At 38.6% G+C, this 19,499-nt stretch overlaps 1 protein-coding gene across 1 annotated transcript; it reads left to right on the top strand.

Moving 5' to 3' along the window:
- The first annotated feature begins 69 nt into the window (after positions 1-69).
- Positions 70-19,219, top strand: NSUN2 (NOP2/Sun RNA methyltransferase 2). The gene is made up of 19 exons (XM_030943328.1): positions 70-255; positions 337-494; positions 659-763; positions 872-977; positions 1,563-1,634; positions 3,322-3,406; positions 4,202-4,394; positions 4,778-4,852; positions 5,947-6,077; positions 9,083-9,156; positions 12,142-12,272; positions 12,857-12,953; positions 14,075-14,250; positions 14,764-14,856; positions 15,241-15,376; positions 16,585-16,665; positions 16,887-17,025; positions 17,947-17,986; positions 18,654-19,219. The coding sequence occupies exons 1-19, from the start codon at positions 166-168 to the stop codon at positions 19,057-19,059; spliced, it is 2,388 nt and encodes a 795-aa protein (XP_030799188.1). The 5' UTR covers positions 70-165; the 3' UTR covers positions 19,060-19,219.
- The last annotated feature ends 280 nt before the right edge of the window (positions 19,220-19,499 follow it).

A 19,499-nucleotide genomic window follows, 5' to 3' on the forward strand; every position in this document is an offset into this window, starting at 1 on the left:
TCCGCCGGGAAGCGGCGCCGGGAGAAGGCGGGCCCGCGCGTGCGCGCCGGGAGCACGCGGTAGCCGCGCGGTCCCTCCGGCCGGCCGGGAGCGGGAGGGAGGCGGGAGCGGCCGCTCTTCCTGGCGGCGGGGCTGGTGGCGCGGCTCGGCCGCCGCCTGGCTGCCATGGGCCGCAGGGCGCGGGACCGCCGGCGGCAGCAGCAGCAGCAGCGGCAGGAGCGGCCGGAGCGGGGCGGCGGCGGCGGGGACCAGGCGGTGAGAGCCGGGCCGGGGGAGTTGAAGCGGGGCGGGGAGCGCCGGGGCCACCGGGCTGACGGCGGCGGCGCTTTTCTTCAGGGCTGGGCCGGCGGCTACCCCGAGATCGTGAAGGAGAACGAGCTGTTCGAGCGGTACTACCGGGAGCTGGGCATCGTGCCTGCCGGAGAGTGGGACGCGTTCATGGCGGCGCTGCGGGAGCCACTGCCCGCCACTCTGCGCATCACCGGCTACCGCAGGTACGGCTGGGGGCTCCCGGACCGCGGCTGCCGGAGCCGCTGGCACACGGGGAGGTGTCCCAGCCACGGCAGGGGGTGGAACTGCGCCATCCTTAGGGCTCCTTCCACCCCTGACTATGCTGTGATTCTCCATCCGGTGTCCCTCTGGGTGTCTCTCCGTGCAGTCACGCCAGGGAGATTCTCCACTGCTTGAAGGAAAAGTACTTCCGAGAGCTGCAGGACCTGGAGGTGGATGGCCAAAAAGTCGAGATGCCGCAGTCGCTGAGCTGGTGAGTGATCTGGAGACGAGATTAGGCGTTCTGCATGTTCCCATCAACCAGCCTGGCTCATCGGTCTCTTTCTTCTACCTCTGTTCTTTTCCATCTCTTTTCCACCAGGTATCCTGAAGAGTTAGCCTGGCACACTAACTTGAGTAGAAAAATCTTACGCAAGTCTCCACAACTGGAAAAGTTTCATCAGTTTCTGGTTAGCGAGACAGAATGTGTAAGTTTTGGATAGATCTTGATTTTTTTTTCTGGCATATCCTGAGCAATGCTTCATTGAAAAACATCATGAAAGATTGAGACTCTACTTTTTCTCTCAGAAGTTGAATAGCTCAGAAGAATCTGCATTTGTGGTGCAGTTGGCAGTGGTGCATCCAGTGATTGTGGTGCATAACCGCACCTACAAATATTTGCCTAAACTAATTGCAGTTTTTCTTCTTGTTGTAGATGTTAAAAAATAATCTGTTGCTTTTAGAAGCCGAATGTTTAAACTTGATGAAAAGTGCATGCACGGGCATGACAACATTTAAGTGATGGATGTATGCCACTTGATTCGAGCCAGTTTCTCCTCTTTTAAGCGGAAACTGCGGAATTAATACAATTGGAGTAAATATGCAATTATTAGAAATTACAATTGGGTGAGATACTGTGATTTTTTTTTTGTTAAATTCCTACAGAATTTAATCCTAAGTGTGTTTTTGACTGCTTTATTATTTTATTTCATAGCAATTTAAAAGCTTTATTGCAAAAGAAATGCATTCTTTCATGGAATAAAACCAAATTTAATTTCATTTTTTCTTTCAAGGGAAACATCAGTCGTCAGGAGGCTGTTAGTATGATCCCACCTCTGCTGCTTAATGTTAGCCCTCATCATAAGGTAAGTCTAGAATATAAAGTGTGCTAAAGTTTATTCCCTGAAATTAGCTTAACTGAGCTACAAATCACAAGAGCAGTATCAGGGCTGATACTTGGTTCTGTTTTGTGTTGGTATATTTTATGCTTTCTGCACATCATCAGCAACACTCAACTAATGTTCAGATCACAAAAACACTATCAGAGGAGCATCTGCTTTTTCAGCTGTGTGTAATACCCTGCAAAAAACACTTTGATTTTAGGCAATTGGATAGTCTTATTTTCAAAGTGTAAATGTGTTTAGCTGCATCTGAGTTATGTACTCTTGTTACAACCTGCTTTTAAGGTAACTGTTTTTAACTTCCTCTCTCCATCACACTGTAAACAGATGTAGTTTTCAAGATAAAAGTGATAATATTCCCTACCTCGTAGCTTTCACTCCTCTATGCCTTTTGAAGGAGCTGAAAAATTCTACTCTATAAATAATCTGTTAGATGAAGTATTTTGCATGAGCTGAAGCATGCTGTTGGTGGTGGCTAAACACTATAGGGTGCTAACTTTAACTGAAGTGTGTAAGGAATGCCCATGGTATTTTCTTAGGGCATGCCATAGGAGTGAGGATATCTGGTAGCAAACTTTCTGCTCTAACTTTGTGATGTTTTCATACTTTGTGCTTGTTTGCAGACTGGATCTGTGAGTTGGCCTTACTCTCTTAATCTGTTAAATTAATGAGCCAGTTGCCTTGCTATCTCAAGAAGCCACGTTGTGTTAAATTTTCATGCTGTATCTTAAGTTTATCAAGCTTCTAACATGTGTTTTAAAGACTAGTTTGTACACAATTGTTTTTATTTTAGCAGTACCTAGCATCTATAACTTTTCACCTTTTTTCTCCTACTTTTCACCCCAACCCAGTGTATGACAGCTATGGCTGTTTTATGTGAGGCAAGGTCTTCTCATCTCTTTTAAGTGAATAGTAAATTGAAAGTCTCGGTCCTGATGTGTCCCAGGGGTATTTTTGTTTCTGTCTGGGATTGAACAGGTGGTGAACACATTCATCTTAATGTAAAACACAAATTGTGGGGATATTTTTGCACACACATTGTATATGATAAGCTAGCAGTATATAGGCTTTGCATTGAATATTTCATTTGGGTGAGTGTTGCAGCATTTTCCAGAAATGCATGTAAGATTTCATAAATCAGACTAAGAGTAGATTCTTTATCCTCTCTTGTGCCAAAACAGCAAATGTTGCTGTTTTAAAAACATGATGATGCCCTGACTTGTCTTTTAGGGCCTTTCATGGTCCTTAGTGCCTTAGTTTAGGAGCTGCTTGTTAGGACCAGAATTGCAGGTTACTTTTGCTTAACCAGCATGTTCTGTATGTCACGTCTAACATGCTGATTCAGTCTTCCACAAGGATAAAATTAATGATTGTCAAGCATTTCCATTTCATTTTTAATCTATTTTTCCCATTTAATTTTCCCCCACCATCAGTTTACTGGACAGTTTTAGAGTATGTTTAGAGTTTTAGAGTATATTTAGCCTTGTATATTCTTCATCATTTTTTGTACTTTGTTTTTTTCAAATTGGTGTTCAGAACAACCATAATTCTGCATATTCAAAAATACTTAATTTAAACACAAACATAGTAAATTTCTCAAGTACTGAAAAAGTACAAGGCAGGAATTTAAAATTTTTTCTTATGTTTGTAGATTCTAGATATGTGTGCTGCTCCTGGATCTAAGACTGCGCAGCTCATTGAAATGTTGCATGCAGACATGAATGTTCCCTTTCCCAGTAAGTCTGGAAAACTAAATACTTGTGACTTGGAATTTCTGCTTTTTCTTGTAGTAGTTTGTTTTTAATGCCACAGATGAGTAACTGCATTTAACTACATACTGAATTCCCCAAGGGGTTGTTATGAGATTAAAGGTACCCATTTGAAACTTCATGGACTTCCTTTGCTTGAAAAACAGACATGAATTATATGTATCTTTTCAGTTCAGATTACAGTACATGTGATCAGAGCTTAATTTCTGTATATAAATCAGGTTTACTTAGTTGATGGCAGCCCATGAGCCTCTGTGCTTTTGTAATATCCTGCAAACACTGGATTAAGCTGCTTTAGACTTGAAGAAATTGTGGTATTTTTCATTTTTGTAAGCTTCAGAATCTTTATTTTTGTTTAGATGCTCACAGAAGATACTGCCCCTTGACACTGTAAAGTTGTAGAGAATGTGTGGATTCTTTCTGCATTGTACTGAAACTTTGCTGCTGTAGAGATTGTCTTTGGTGACAATGGGGTTTTTTTTCTATTTTAGAGATTTTTCTTTGAGAAGTTGAAGGGGCTTTGGCTGTGTCTTACTGCCACAGGATGGGAGCTAAAACTCTTGAGACTGACACATCAGTTAACCTTCAATATGCTTTAAGTTACTTTATGCTCAGTAAGGGTTCCCCTATTCATGAGCAGTCTTTTTAAGTAAAAATCTCTTGTGAAAGGTCTACAGAACTCTCAGAGATAATGTAATAAACTGTGTAAAATTATTTGTCTGTTGAATAGTAAAGCATTTTCCCACTATTTTATGTTCCCAGGTGGTTTTGTAATTGCCAATGATGTTGACAACAAGCGCTGCTATTTGCTGGTTCATCAGGCTAAGAGATTAAACAGTCCATGCATCATGGTGGTAAATCATGATGCCTCCAGCATTCCTAACCTTCAAATAGATGTTGATGGAAGAAAAGAGATCCTCTTCTATGACAGGATTTTATGTGATGTCCCCTGCAGGTACCTTGCACGTAAACTTGAATACATGGATTTTACTGCTTTAAGTGCAGTGCTAAATTTTTTTATGTTACTGAATTGTGCCGTTTGAGGAGGTTAGTGAGTTAGGATTTATAATTTGGAATGCCTTTTAAGTGTGGGGATACAGAATCAAGATGAATTATTTCATTCCAAGTGGTCCTTAAATATGATCAGTTGAAGGGCTTCAGATTTTGACCTCATGCTCAGGACACTGAAATACAAAGGCAGTGAGAAACAAAACAGAACAGTGTAGGAGAACTAGTTACAAGGGAGAGGGACTGGTATTTTTGTGCTGCTATGAATGACTTTGATATGGAAAGAGTCTTACACACAAATAATACAAATCTGTTTGACCTCTGTTGCAGTGGAGATGGAACCATGAGGAAAAACATTGATGTGTGGAAGAAGTGGACAACACAAAACAGTTTGCAGCTTCATGGGTAAAAATGCATATTGCACATCTGCACTTCTTTCATTTTTCTCTTCTTGTTCTATATCTTTAACATCTGCATGCATTCACATGTTAATATATGACAAAGTGGAGACTTGGAAGAGTCATTTTTCTCTCAAATCAAGAGCTTAGTGCTGTTGAGAGGAAGTGTAGGGTTTTCAGATGTGAGGAGGGGAAGCATGTGAATCTAAATTGCTTGTATTGTTACGAATAGCTGTCATGGAAGTATTCATTTAATTGATTTAGAGAGGAGAGCTAATAAAATGGAACAAATCACTTGGTTGGATTCTTAACATTTAAGCAGGTAAAATACTGCTGGAAAATACAGAAAGTTGTAAAATTTATTATAAAATTTAAAGTCTTTAGGATTCTAGAGATCATATACAAATGGTTTCAGTTACCTGAGATGGATATATGTAAACTGATGGTGAATGAGTACGTAGCCTAGTGCAGGCACATGGTAAAATGTAGTGATTGAAACAGATTAAAAAACTCAGAACATTTTACTGTGTATTTTTAACAAGCTGGGGATACATTGGTTACGGTGACTCAGCTGACCTGTGACTACTTGGCAACTCATTCAGTATTGCAGGTCTCATTTTGGTTGGAAGTACGCAGGTAGAGTCTAAACTCATGGTCCAGCTCAGTGATACCTTTCTCAGAAGGCCACTGTTAGTTAAGCTGTGTTATCCATAATATTTGTAATAGTCAGATTACTCCTCATTTAACTGGATTTCTGAGAAGAGTCATGTTTTTGCGTGTTATTTTTCTAGTGTTGAGTACTTCATAATAAAACTGATGGGGCACTAGAAAGAACAAAATAGAGAATGTTATGTTCAAAGTTATGCTGGGTTAGTGTTAATTTTTGACCTAATTGTTACTTTAATAGGTGTCATTATGAGTTTGTCTGCAGTATAGACTGCAGTAAGCTGACTTAATTCAGCACTGACTATAATTTGTGTACTGCTGACAGCTGTACAGCTCCCCAAGTGCTGGCTTAGCCCATGGAGAGTTATGTGTCTGCAATAAAGCTGTTTGTGGGTTTCTGAATGATAGCTGGCTAGACCAAGGGTGTTCTGTTAGTTTGCAGTTGAGAATTGCAACCCGTGGTGTTGAGCAGCTGGCAGAAGGTGGGAGAATGGTGTATTCCACGTGTTCCTTGAATCCCATCGAGAATGAAGCTGTGATCGCATCTCTGCTGGAAAAGAGTCAAGGTGAGAATGTAAGCTTGAACAGAGTGGGGAACTCTTTTATTTTTTTCCCCTCAGCCCAAAAAAGCCTTTGTGTATGATGGTACTAGTGATAATCTTAGTGTGGGTAATACGCTGCTACTTTGCACAGCTATGGAAATCTTTTTGTACCAATAGGATTTAATTAATGTTGCTATGAGCAGTCTTCTTAAATGGGAGTGAATTAGCTGCAAATGCAAAACCTGAAGAGTTGTGTTAATGATACAGAAGGCACTTCTGCAGATCAGTGGCATTCAGTCTCTGTTATCTGGCTTCCACTAACTGATTTCGCTGGTTGGAATCCATGTCTGACATCTGTAATTCCTTTGGAAAACTCAGTGTGGAGCATTGCTGCTGTGCGCTATAGGAGTAAAAAGCCTGGAGTTTAGTTAAGCACTTAGAGCTAAGTAATTGTACACCAGTAGGTGGGAGTCACTGATACCTTTAGCATCCTTTGCCCCACATTTTGACATGCTTGGATTCTTAATGTGTCACGGGGTTTTTTTGCAGTTTTGGCTTGTGTGTGAAGACTTAGGTTACAAGAGGTGGAAAAACAGAGATGAACTGAGAAGCTGCACTGCATCACTTTGTGATAGTAGGGTTCAGAAGCCCATTTAGTAGCTGGTGTGTACTGTTTTTTTCTGAATCAATAACCTGAAGTTTGAAAACATCTAATTGGATTTGGCATGAAAAGTTCCACAGACATTTCAAAATTGAGCTGTCTACGGAGCAGAAGCAGTTCTATTGCTCCTAGAGCTGCACTTACTCTGGAAGTTGTTAGCTTGTTTTGTGTAATGTTTGCTTTGTGCCAGTAGCTATTCTGGCCCCAAATTATGCATGAAATTTCATTGTCTTAGAAACAGCACTTTAGCTAAAGTGCTTGCAGGTTAATTAGAAATTGTCTATGTAATTTCTATTCTCACTCTTCTGTGCACTGGGGCAGCTTCGTCTTATGTCCTATGTGCAGTTTTGATCACTTCAATACAAGAAAGTCATTAAACTATTAGAGAGCATGCAGAGGAGGGCAGCAAAGATGATAAAGGGCCTACAGGAAAAGCCTGATGCTGAGTGGCTGAGGTAACTTGTTCTGTTCAGCCTGGACGAGACTGAGGGGAAACCTCATTGCAGTCTGAAACTTCCTCATGGAGGGAAGAGGAAGAGCAGGTGACCAGTGACAGGACCCATGGGAATGGCCTGAAGTTGTGTCAGGGGAGGCTTAGATTGGGTATCAGGAAAAGGTTTTTCACCCTGAGGGTGGTTGGGCACTGGAACAGGCTCCCCAGGGGAGTTGTCACAGCACCAGCCTGACAGTGTTCAAGAAATGTTTGGACAATGCTCTCAGGCGCAGGGTGTGACTCTTGGGGTGTCCTGCAGAGGGCCTGAGTTGGACCTGATGATCTTGGTGGGTCCCTTCCAACTCAGTGGGTTCTGTGGAAGGACATTTTTATTTAGAATGAGTTTCTTGGTAATCATAGACATGTTTCCAGGACATTACAGTATGCTTCGCTTATTGAAGGCCGTAGTAAGCAAACATTAATTTTAACAGTGACAAGATTGGAAAGCATTAAGAACTAGCTGGGGTAGGAACACAAAAGCAGTAGGATGTGGAGGCCAGCAATTGCAGCACGTGGGGGAAATTCAGCACTTTGAAGGAAGGACTGGCTATGATATTCAGATCTAGTCTCTGCCCAGTGGAGGTCTTTTGAGGCATACTTGGAAGCTGTGATGTGTCCCAGCGAGTGAATGTTATCCTTGGAACTTGAACACAGGTGTAGCTTAAGAAGGTAGCAGTAAAGAGGGAGTTCAGTGGTCTGCAAGGGGCATTGTACCTCAAGAATTAGTTCAGGTCAGTCCAGAAGGTTTGTTGGTAGTTGTAGCAGTGCTGCCTTGCTGAAGCAGATGTGTGAAGGAGACGAGAGATTGCTTTCCCCTTGGCATGAGGGAGTGAGTAGGAAGAAGGCCTTTTTGTACCATGTAGCAACTATTGGAAACTGTAGCACTTCTGACAGACTCTTCCGTGCCTGATAAGTCTGATGGGGTCTTGAGACGGCAACTGAAGTCATGCTGTAGGGGAGGCAGGAGTATTCAAAGGATGGATACAAAACACCAAGTGTAATCACATTTGAGACATAATTTTTGATTTTTTCTATGAATTCATGTATCTCCTTTTCATTTATTTAAAAGACTTACTTAAGCTGTCACTGTAAGAGTAAATGGTTATAGTCATGTAGGACAGGTTGATAAATTGTGTACAACATGAGGAAAAACATACCTGACTGTTAAATATCTTAAGTATTTAGAATCACAGAAAAGCAATGTTAAAAGTTATTATTTTCTAGGGAGATCACCTATTTAAGTAGTACATTTTTATATAATTCCTTCTGGACTTTGGGCAGCCTGAAGATTTTATTCAGTAAATTAAGCTGTTGATGTTTCTTGTAGTAATTTGATATATTTTAGGCACGTAGTCTTTTGTCATTTTAGCGTTAAACAGTTTGGAATTTTCCATTCCGTTTTAAAAATAACATTCTCTTTCCTCTCTCATTGGAATATATTGAGATGGTAAGTCCTTGAAATTAGAATATTGTAGGCATTTCAGAAGGCTTAGTTATACTAAAAGTTAATCCCTGAAAAATACTTAATCAGTATAGTAAATCCAAATGCTGAGTAAATGAGAATAAGAACTTCAATGATTCCATTGCTTAGAACACTGATGTTTAATGATGCAGGTTGTAGAGTATTTCTCTGCAGCTGCTACAAAAATATCTAACCATTATATTTTGGGTAATTTATGGTTGTATCTTATGCAGTTATTATTAACAGTTCTTCTTTGTTCATGTAAGTGGTAGAAGTTGTATAGCATTTTATTTCTTGAAAGTTTTAAAAAGTACTATTTGTAAAACTTTAAGAAAAACTATTTTTACAAAAGTCATTTGGCAACATAACTCTTAAATTTTGTTTTCAAAACATTTATGTTCTTGGGATTTCAGGTGCCTTAGAACTTGCTGATGTCTCTTCTGAGTTACCAGGTTTGAAGAGGATGCCAGGAATTACAAAATGGAAGGTACTTAACCTGATATTTTTGTGAAGTTCTTGGTCTATGGTAGAGTGTTAAATTAGGGAAATTCTGAAGTGTAACATTTCACAAAATTAGGTTGAGCTGCATTAATGGCAGTGATTTGATGCTTAGGGGAGACAGCTAAGCTGAAAGTCTTTGCAAGGGTAGGTTCTTTTCTCTTCATCTCTAGGTTTCTTTCCTCTGTCTCCTATACTTTCTTGCTACAATTCCCTGTTCTGTTGTGTGTATGTGGCCTGTAGATGGCAACATAATTTCAGCCACTTTTAATGTTTAGCCATCCATCTCTGTCTTCAGGGTCCGTGAATGTTAGATTCTGCAGTGCTTCAGCTGATCCATTTATTTCATTTGGAACTAAAAGCTGTGAAACTGTTTCTGCAAATAAGCTGTAAAGCCTGCAGTGATGGGGCTAATCCTAGAAAAGTAATAGCATCCTGTATTTTGTTCCAGGCCTTAAATTATTTCAGTTTTGGAAACAAACTAATAGGGAGGGGCAAAAAACCCAAAGCTGCTTCAGCTTCCTGTCAAGAGTATAGTCAAGAAAAGTAGAAGGCCATCATGGTAATGGGGAAAAATACTGATTAAATTTTAGTTATGAATGTGTGCCTTTGCAATGCCATGGGGTCTTCTGTCTTACTATCTCACTAGTCTCTTGTAATGCCAGGTAGGCTTATGCCTATGTACAGGCTAATGAACAAGATGCAGGGAATAAAGATTTGTATGTGTTCTGCCACTGGAATTGCCACCTAGAAACTAGTTGATTTTTTTTTCCTTCTTACAGTTCCTAAAGTTTACACTATATACTTGTACTTGAAGAACAAATGTAATGCATGACTGTGGCTCTGTGATTTTAGTTTTACCTTTTTTTGCTACTCCATAAAGACACTGTATATATATTTATATAATGATCACTAAGGTATATTCTATTCCCTGTAGCAGCTATTTCTCTGTTTGCAGTTGAAATATAAATCTCCCTAACAGGTTTTAAAAACTAGTCTGATAAAATGTGTTGAAAGTTTGCCAGACTTTCTTCAGACCTGATTTGCTGCTACTGTATATTTTCATGCCTCACTGGCTAGCATGTCGCTATGGATGTATTTGCTTACCTCAGTGCTGTTTTTACTTGGTGTAGTCTTTTGTTCCCTGGTGCAGCATTTGTTTTCTAGGAGCTCTGTGATTGATTGCATTGAATATTCCTGAACATCGCTTGACTGTAAATCTCTGGAAACAGCAAAATCAGAAATAAGGTTTTGTTCAAGGGACACTTGGGTGCTTGGAAATAGCATTCAGTACTCCCTCCTTAAGCCAGATGATGAGTGAACTCCAGTGAATTATTTTAGGCTTGAAGGAAGACACCTTTTTAACTCCAGATTTGGTCATCTGTTCCTGCAACACTTTTACTCTTCCTTCTGCTCTAACAGGTGATCAGTAAAATGTGCAATAGAGAAGAGTTCAGAGTGTTCTTTGGTGCTTTGTCATTCTACCAGTTGCACCAACTTACCAGTTAGGCTGGTAAACCAAAACTGAACAGACCAGGACTGATAGGCAGTTTTTCTGGTAAAACCAAAATAGTTTTTTTTAGACTTTGGTTATTTGTCAGTCCGATTGTTGATTTTTCTCAGGCTTGCGTCGTGACTTCCAAAGAAGAGCTGTTCAGAAGTACAGTCTGTCTTGTCTCTATCTAGCACTATGAAATGTAGCATATTTTGACTTGAAATACTAATTCTGAAAGTACAGTAATTTCTATTTCAGGAAATGTAGAAAGGCACAAGGTGTGATCTGATCGGTGTCTGAGAAGTGCCAGACTACATGATGCTAAAATCTACATTCCAAAGTTCTTAGTGAAATTGTAGTCTAGATAAATGTTTCATTTCAGTTTCCACTAGAGCACTTGATTAAACTTTCAAGACAATCAGAGTGAGATGCATGAAACTGCTCCACCATATTTGCCAGTCCTGAAGTTGCCATCACTGCAACTGCTTTACTTTGTTGCCTTCACAACAAAAATGTGATCAATTCATTTCAGTGATTAATTTTATGCATTTGCCCTGTGCATCCCCATTTGGGACCCTCCTTACAGCTTTAGCATCCAGTACAAAACCAGGCATCTAGGGCTCTGAAGTCAAATTTTCCCTGGCTTATTTTTTCACTTTGGTATCCTTGCTTGAAGAGCATTCAGAATGCTTTCCTGTAAGAGCTGTGGCTCTAACCTTCTGCTTGTATCTTAAGAGTCCATCAAAGGCTTTGACCCTTAGCCAGACTGAGGTGATGTTATGTCTACACAGTGTCTAAGAGCGGATCTGTAGATAACTTTTGAGTTCTAAGTAAAGGTACAGGTGCTAGAAAATTCATGGAGACGTTTCTTCAGCAGCTCTCCACAAACATATCTCTGTCAGTGACTGTATATGTCCATGTCATGCAGCTTTCTGCCTACCAAGCTGTTGTGTGGCACTCTTGCATATTTCTTATGTAATGAAATTGGGATTCTTCAGTTCTGATCTTTACTAGACTGCAGTAGCTCTTTTCCCTTGTATACTGCTTGGAAGCTGCCTATAACACAGTGTTTCACAGCCAGTCTCGTGGGAAAAAAGGAGCAATGTATCTTAAATCTGATGGCTCACTGATCTTATATATTTCACCGCTGTCCTTCCACTGGATTTTGGTGGTTCACATGTTTTAGCAGGTTAATAGAGATCTTTGCAGTTGATTCAGCATCGATCTGCACTTTGACTGTGTGCTTTTTTTTAGAAGCATATGAAGTGGAGCAAAGAGCTGCAGCTGGCAAGAATCTCCTACTCTGAAGCACACATGTACAATGCACAAAGAAACAATACACTTTAAAGAACTTAATTTTCTGTACCAGAGAATAACTTCTTTATTTGGTGTCTGAACCTTGGTTTGCAAGTATTTTAATTAAAACTTGTAAAATGGTGACCTATATTCTTCACTGAATTTATATTTACCCCTTTGCAGGTGATGCTGAAAGATGGACAGTGGTTTGAGGAGTGGAAAGATGTGCCTTCAAATAGACAAACACAAATACGTCCTACTATGTTTCCAGTGAAAGATGAAGAGAAGCTAAAGGCAATGAATCTGGAGCGCTGGTAAGTTTCCCCAGAGTAAACCTTAGGAGCAATTGATGTAACATGTATGGTTGTGGGCAAATTATAATTAGGTCAGATTAGGAATGTGTAGGTTTGAGTATATTTTGATTGCTTCATATGTAATGGCAGTGCACAATATTTTAACTCCAGTGGATCAGGAGAAATTACTGCAAGTTGCGTAAGAGGAATAAGTGCTCACGTGAAAAGGTCAAATTCTTTGCATCCAACAGAGATAAACAGTCAAAATTACTGGAAAAGTATGTAAAACTTTAACATATTGACAGTGTGACTTACTTGCTTTTAAAGGCTTTCCACAGCTATTCTAAAAATACTGTTTAGAAATGAGTCATTAAAGCTTAAGTGTGAACAGTGAATGAATGTGTTGCGTTGATGCAAGTAATTTTGCCACAATGCTCTATTTAGATCCTGTTTCTAGTTTGATTAATTAAGTCTGCACAAACTAGGAATACTTACCTTATCCTGAAAGTAAGTATAAATGTGAACCTTCTAGTGTTTTATGATTTTTTATGATTATTAATGCAGCTATGGATGTGCTGCAACATTTTTTTTTCTTTTCTCTCTAGTCTTAGGATATTGCCACATCACCAAAACACAGGTGGCTTCTTTGTGGCTGTCTTAATAAAAAAGTCTCCAATGCCATGGAATAAACGTCAGCCTAAGGTAACTTCCTTTAAACTATCTAAAATGTAAATTACTAATAATGTTTCAGACTTTGTTTTTGAGTTTGCACATAAGAGAAGACATACTAAACTGTTCTGTATCTGCCCTTCAGTTATAGTTCAGTGTGTCAATTAAAAATAAATTCCTAAATCCATGAAGTACTGGAGAAGTACTTATGAAAAAAACATGAAAACTTTTGAAATGGAAAAAAAATGAAAAGAAAGGGGATTTTGAAATGGTAGTAAAATAACAAGCTAAATCTTGACCCTAAAATTAAGGCTTTGAAAGAATTACAGAAGCAGATTATATCGGATAGCCAAAGCTGTCACTTCCTTCAGCTGTGTGTGTTCCCCTGCTAAAAGGCTTTTTTCTGCTGTGTTGTAAGCTAATTCTGATGTCAGTTTATCTCACTCTGTGGCTGGTTGCTCAGGAGTGATTCACTAGCAGATTAGCAGATCAGCAGCACAGGGAGTGGATGTAAAACTGTTTGGAGCAGCAGCTTCAGCCATCTGACTTTAATCCATTTGTTGTCAATTGTCTTTAAAACCCTGTCAACAGGGTTTTAAGTTGATGTGATTTATTTGATCTCTTAGATTGTCATGTTTGTGAGAACTTCTGTTGTGAATCCCTTTTTGGTGTTTATTTGATTTGCTTCATTAGAACAACTTATGAGTAAAATGTATGTGGCAATAGGGAAGCAGCATTTATTCAGAAGTAAGCACCCTCCAAATAGTTTATGATGTCCTAAGTTAAAACATCATAGTGCTCTTACAGAAGGTGTGCAGCAGCAGGATGCATGTGTTACTTTGAGTTTTAGGAAGAAAACAGCAAATCCTGTTTTAAAATAGTCTTCGCTGAGGGCTTGAACATGATTTTGTAGATGGTACAAAAATAGCTTTCTTGGACAGTTGGTATGGAAACTGTCCAGATCAGTATGGGAGGTAAATGCAATTTATAGTGGTATCTTGATCTAGTTATCAGATTAACTCTCTGAATGGATCTGTTTAAGCACTTGCATACAAATTGACAGGAATTAAGCACATACAAAGAGAACATAGGTGCCTTCTGTTACAAGTTGGATACTACTTTTGCTTTTTTTAAAATACTGTAATTTGAAATAGGTTCATCAGAAATTACCACAAAGAACAGGAGATGCTGAAGTGACAGCAGCTAATTCAGGTAATGGTTCTGACTGTATTATTGAAGAACCAACACTTGCTGAAAATGAAGAGTCTAAGAAAATGCAAGAATTGCAGAATTTGGACACTGAGCAGAGTAAAAAGGAAGGAGTATGCGGGTAAGGACCATATCTAAGTATTTGTCCTGTGACAGCTCTGCAATTCCTGAGTATTCTGTAGTTATTTTGTAATTTAGAAGTCAATAAAAAAATTAATGAGTTCATTCAGTTGTCTTGCATTTTCATGTTTTCTGTCTTGTCTGTATTCCATTCAGCAAGTATGGAAAATAACCAGTTTTCTTATTAGCATTTGTTGTCTGTTAATACTTTCTTCTCTGTTATGGAAAAACATACTTTCAGAAGCTGGAAGATCTGTATTGCCTTCACAATCATTCCATCAGAAATCTCTGTTTACTTGTTTTTGTGAACTCTGTTTCCAAGCACTGCTTGACGTCCTTATTTTAACAAGTTAAACTGTGTGTAGCGTTAGTGAAGCACAAGAAAATGCCAATATTCTCTTTGGCATACTGTTGTTACAACAAGCCAAGTGTTGACTAAATGAACTGAATATACTGATTTTAAAGCAAGTGAAATTTTAGTGAAATTGACAATGCAATGTTATTTCCTTTTTAGACCTCCACCATCTAAAAAAATGAAGTTGTTTGGTTTTAAAGAAGACCCCTTTGTGTTTCTCCCTGAAGATGATCCATTGTTCATTCCTATCCAGTAAGAAAAAAGATATGTCTGTTTTGGCAGTAAGATTTCTATTTGTTCAGGGATGTTAGTAGTTCAAGTTTGGTTCATTACAAAGGATGGGTCTCGTTGGTCTTGCATAACAGCTTTTGCCTGACTTTGCACCAGGGCCCCCTCTCCTCAACACTTAAATGAAAATAGCCAACTAGAGTTTGCACTGGAAATTTTCCAGTGTGTCTCAGTGTCTATAACAGCTTGTCTTTTCTGATGTCATGCAGCTTAGAAAGTCTAATCTTTGTGTTCTGAAGCCAAGGTGCTAAGTGCTTGCAGAGATAGCTGAAGGAAATGGGCTAAACCATGCATTTTGAGTATGTGATTTTATTGCTCAGTTAATCAAAACAAGTATTATGGCCACAGGAAGTTTTATGCATTGGACCCATCATTTCCCAAGATGAATTTACTGACTCGAACTCAAGAAGGAAAAAAGAGGCAGCTGTACATGGTTTCTAAGGAGCTAAGGAATGTGCTTCTGAACAATAGTGAGAAGATGAAGGTATGGTTCATAACCATCAGTGTATATCTCCTTGAACTTGCCAAGTGTACTGTTTACATAGAGGATTAGCCCTCTGACAGGCTGTATTTTTTTTTAAGTCTAGATTAATGTTTTGCTCTCTGTCCCTCCTGTGTTAGAGATGAAAAGTTGACTCTGAGAGGTAAATAACAGTCTCTGAGATAAAAATCAGTACATATTTGGTGGATGAACGAGAACTTAAAAGTAGAGAGAGGGAATATGTATGTTGTATGTGTTGCCAGGATTTTTATGTAGACTTCAGGTAACTTTACATGTTTACATTGACAATGTTCTATTTATCACCCCCTTCATTATAACAGCATTAAGAGCTTTGAATGCCAACCAAAAAGATAAGTTCAGCTGGGTTGTTTACTGGCTGTGTTACACAGGGATATTGTTTCAAAGTAATTTTAACAATTAAACATTTTGAAAGTTCATTAAGCTGAGTGATAATGGGATAATAAGTAGTTTTTGTGAATAAAGGGATTGTTTTATGATTCCCTGTGGAAAATGTCTTGCAAATGCTAAAGATCTGTCTCAAAAGTCATTGTGTAATTTAGGTTGGAATGAGGTTATGTAGTCCAGCTTCCTTCCTACATCAAACAGAGCTGACTTCAAAGCTAGATCAGATACATTCTGGGGCCTCATCCAGTCGAGTCTTGAAAATTTTTGAGGATATTCAGTACATCTTTGCAACAGATCTTTGAGATGGGTAAACAATTATTCTTTTATCCCCTATGCAGAAAATGGCTACATAACTGACAAAATTTTAAGAAACTGGTGCATTATATTAGGTAGAGTCTGAGTACCACAAAGGGTAGATAGTGTCCAAATAGTAATCACTTGTACATTTTTGAAATCCTGTCCTTGACTGACTTTCCCAGAATCACACAAAATTCTTACTCAAACTAAAATGAAAATTAGATATTAGTAGTTTGTTGCCCTCTTTAAAACTGCCCTTCCTCACACTGTTCAGTTTTCAACATGGAAAAGAGTAAAAGGCATTTTATGTTGAGGGAGCACCACATTTTTGTAGCAGGAGTTCCTTTTTCCCTTGAATAAGTTTTCACATTAATCCAGTATTCAGTGCAAATGAACTTTTAGTTGAAGAGTTGAGGAACAAACAAGTTCAGAGTGGTAATTTAGAATTTATGCTCCCTACTGATGTTTATTGGCTTTGCTGTTTGCAGGTTATTAACACAGGGATAAAAGTCTGGTCTCGCAACAGTGATGGTGAACAGTTTGGATGTGCATTCAGATTAGCACAAGAGGTAATTGCATAGCACTGTCTTCTCAAAGGAGATACTTTGGTTTTCTCGAGAGCCCATAAGACAGCTGGCATTAACTTTGTCAGATTAATGGTAAATGACATTTTCATCATGGTTTAAATTTTTTTTTTCTGATATTAGGTCAAGTGCATACTGTTTTTAACATTTTTCCTTCAGAAATCAGTGGTTTAATTTTGAAATAATTGTCTTTATTTATTAAACAGGGCATTTATACTCTGTACCCGTTCATTCATGCAAGGATTATAAATGTCTGCATAGAAGATGTCAAAATTCTACTAACCCAGGAAAATCCATTCTTAAGTAAATTTAGCAGTGAAACACAGAAGAAAGTCAAAGATATGGGTAAGCCTGCTAATTTTGCTGTCACAAAATTATTTGTCTTCTTTGCACAGAAGGCTATAAAATCCTGTAGCATAAACTGCTAAAAATTTGGACTAAATTTATCTTAAACATACTTGTTAGGTAAGGAAGCATTATTGAAAGCCAATGTGCTGCTAGAAATTGTAGTCCTTTCTGATTGCAGCCTCTAAGGTTTTTGAGCTTTAGAGAACAGAAGAGTTGCCAAACCTTTGACTTCTGCAAAGTATTGCTGTGAGGCAGCATTTAAAATATCTGATGAGCAAAGATTTTATATGTGCTTCTGGTTTTTCTGCTTGTTAATGCTCCAGTTGAAACTGTTTGTCATCTGCAATTGCTTGTCATGACCTTATGTATCAAATATAGTTACTCAGATTTGATTTTCTTATATATGGGGAGCGATGCCTACTCATATTAAACTTTTAATTTCCTCTATGCTGGATGCTTAAAGATACGAAAATTGGTTTTCAGCCTTTTGTTATTGTTTTATTTCCAATTCATTGCTGATCCTTGTACTTCCATGTTTGATGAGACAAAATGGGAAGAAAAAAATGTTCTGAAGTTTGGTCTGGCATACTCTTATGTTCATTTTAATTAATTAAAAGTTTCTTGCTAGATTCACTGAGTAACTTAATCCACTGTATGGATTTTGTATTTTAATTTGTTTGCTTGAGATTTTGGAGGAGCCAGTGTTGGCAATTGCATCTGTAACTATGTAAATACTTCGGTTTGAAGAAAAAGGGAATAAAATCTGGTATTGTCTATAGTTCAGTGTACTGATGTGGATAACTGCTAACCATGTCATGCTCTGTGTTTGTCTAAAAACTTGTTTTCTTGATCATTTTCAGATTATATCATTGTATCATTGTAGCAAGTAACACATCTCTTTTGTTTTGTTCCCTGTAGCCATGGGAAGTATAGTTCTGAAGTACGACCCAGACCCTGAGTAAGTAAATGTGTTGCTTTCCATTTATGCACTCCTAAGACCTGGACAACAATTCATTTTCACTCAGCAAAAACAGAAGTAGAGGCATAGAGATGCAGTGAGGGAAAGAGTAAAGCCATATAGGATACAAGAGAATAAGACAGGAAAAGAAGCTGTCTTGTCTGTAAATTCTTAAAACAAGCATAGAATTTGTCTTCATAAGGAAGAGCTGGTAGTTGTGCCAGAGATCAACAGATCTGCAGAATCTGCATGTGATTTCTTTGTTTGTTTCCCTGTAAAGTCCAGGCATTTGGAATGGAAAAAGTTACTTTTTATTGTTCCTTTTTGTGGACAAAGTAACTTTTGTGGACAAAACTCTTGAGAATTTTCTAAATGTAAACTTTCATTTTGCTGTTCCTTGTATTAGTTTTCAACCTAGAGCCAGAGAAGTATTTTGCTTGTTGCAAAAACTTAATAGCATTGAGTTTCTGGGTTTTTGGCTTGCCTGCTTGCTTGTAGACAAGCAGATGTCTGTGTAGGTGTTGAAGTTAAGAACAATGTACTTTCATCTTCTGTGAATAGTTACAAAATGCATTCAATGTTGGAATGGAATTGCTGTATGGCTATAAAATGAAGTTTTGAGGATGAACTTTCTCATAATTGACTGAACTTAACTGCTTGTTTGTAGAAAACCTCATGATCTTCAGTGTCCAATAGTGCTGTGTGGTTGGCAAGGGAAGACATCACTGCGTGCCTTTGTGCCCAAGAATGAGAGACTTCATTACCTGAGGATGATGGGAGTTGAAGTGTTTAAAGCAAAGAGGAAAGAGGAGGACTTGGAAGACAAAACTGAGGGAGAAGTTCAACACAGACTGGTGCAAACAGAGGAAAGAATGGATGTGGAAGATAAAGAACATGATTTAGTCCCAAAAATGGAAGCAGAAGTAGGTGAAGAGTCTTCCCAGAGTCCTGTCAAAAGCAGTGCTATGGAAATAGAAAATAAAATTGAGGATTTAGATCAATCTAGTAAAAATGCCAACAGTCATGTAAGCCAGGAAGCCAAAGACACGGATGCGAGTAATGTGAAAGATTAGGTTTCTTTCTGTATTGCTTGGCAGCTTCCATGAGGCTCACATCCAGACTTTTGCTTTTAGCATGAAACTGTATTTTAAAATTTGGTCAGAATGGGATGTTCTTCTTTTAAAGTTTCACCTATTTTATATTTTAAATGAAAGCTATAAAGAGATTTCTCTTCAAGTGTGTCTTCTTTTCACCATTTAAAATTCCTTTTTATTGGTGGGTTTGTGTGTCTGTTGCTGGCAACAGACCAGGCATCAGTAAAATCTCAAGTCTGTATTTTTAATGGAACAGGGTTATGTACAAATGCACTGCACGTATGTAACTGGTCAAAAATTCCTTCAGAAGAAAAACCTGGGGTTCCATTCAAAGAACATAGATTCCAAAAACATTTTTTCTCCTATGATTGCTTACCCCACCTACCACCCAATCTTGTTACTGTTGATAACTGCAGGTT

Source organism: Camarhynchus parvulus, chromosome 2, assembly GCF_901933205.1.
Source record: "Camarhynchus parvulus chromosome 2, STF_HiC, whole genome shotgun sequence".
Lineage (NCBI taxonomy): Eukaryota > Metazoa > Chordata > Aves > Passeriformes > Thraupidae > Camarhynchus > Camarhynchus parvulus.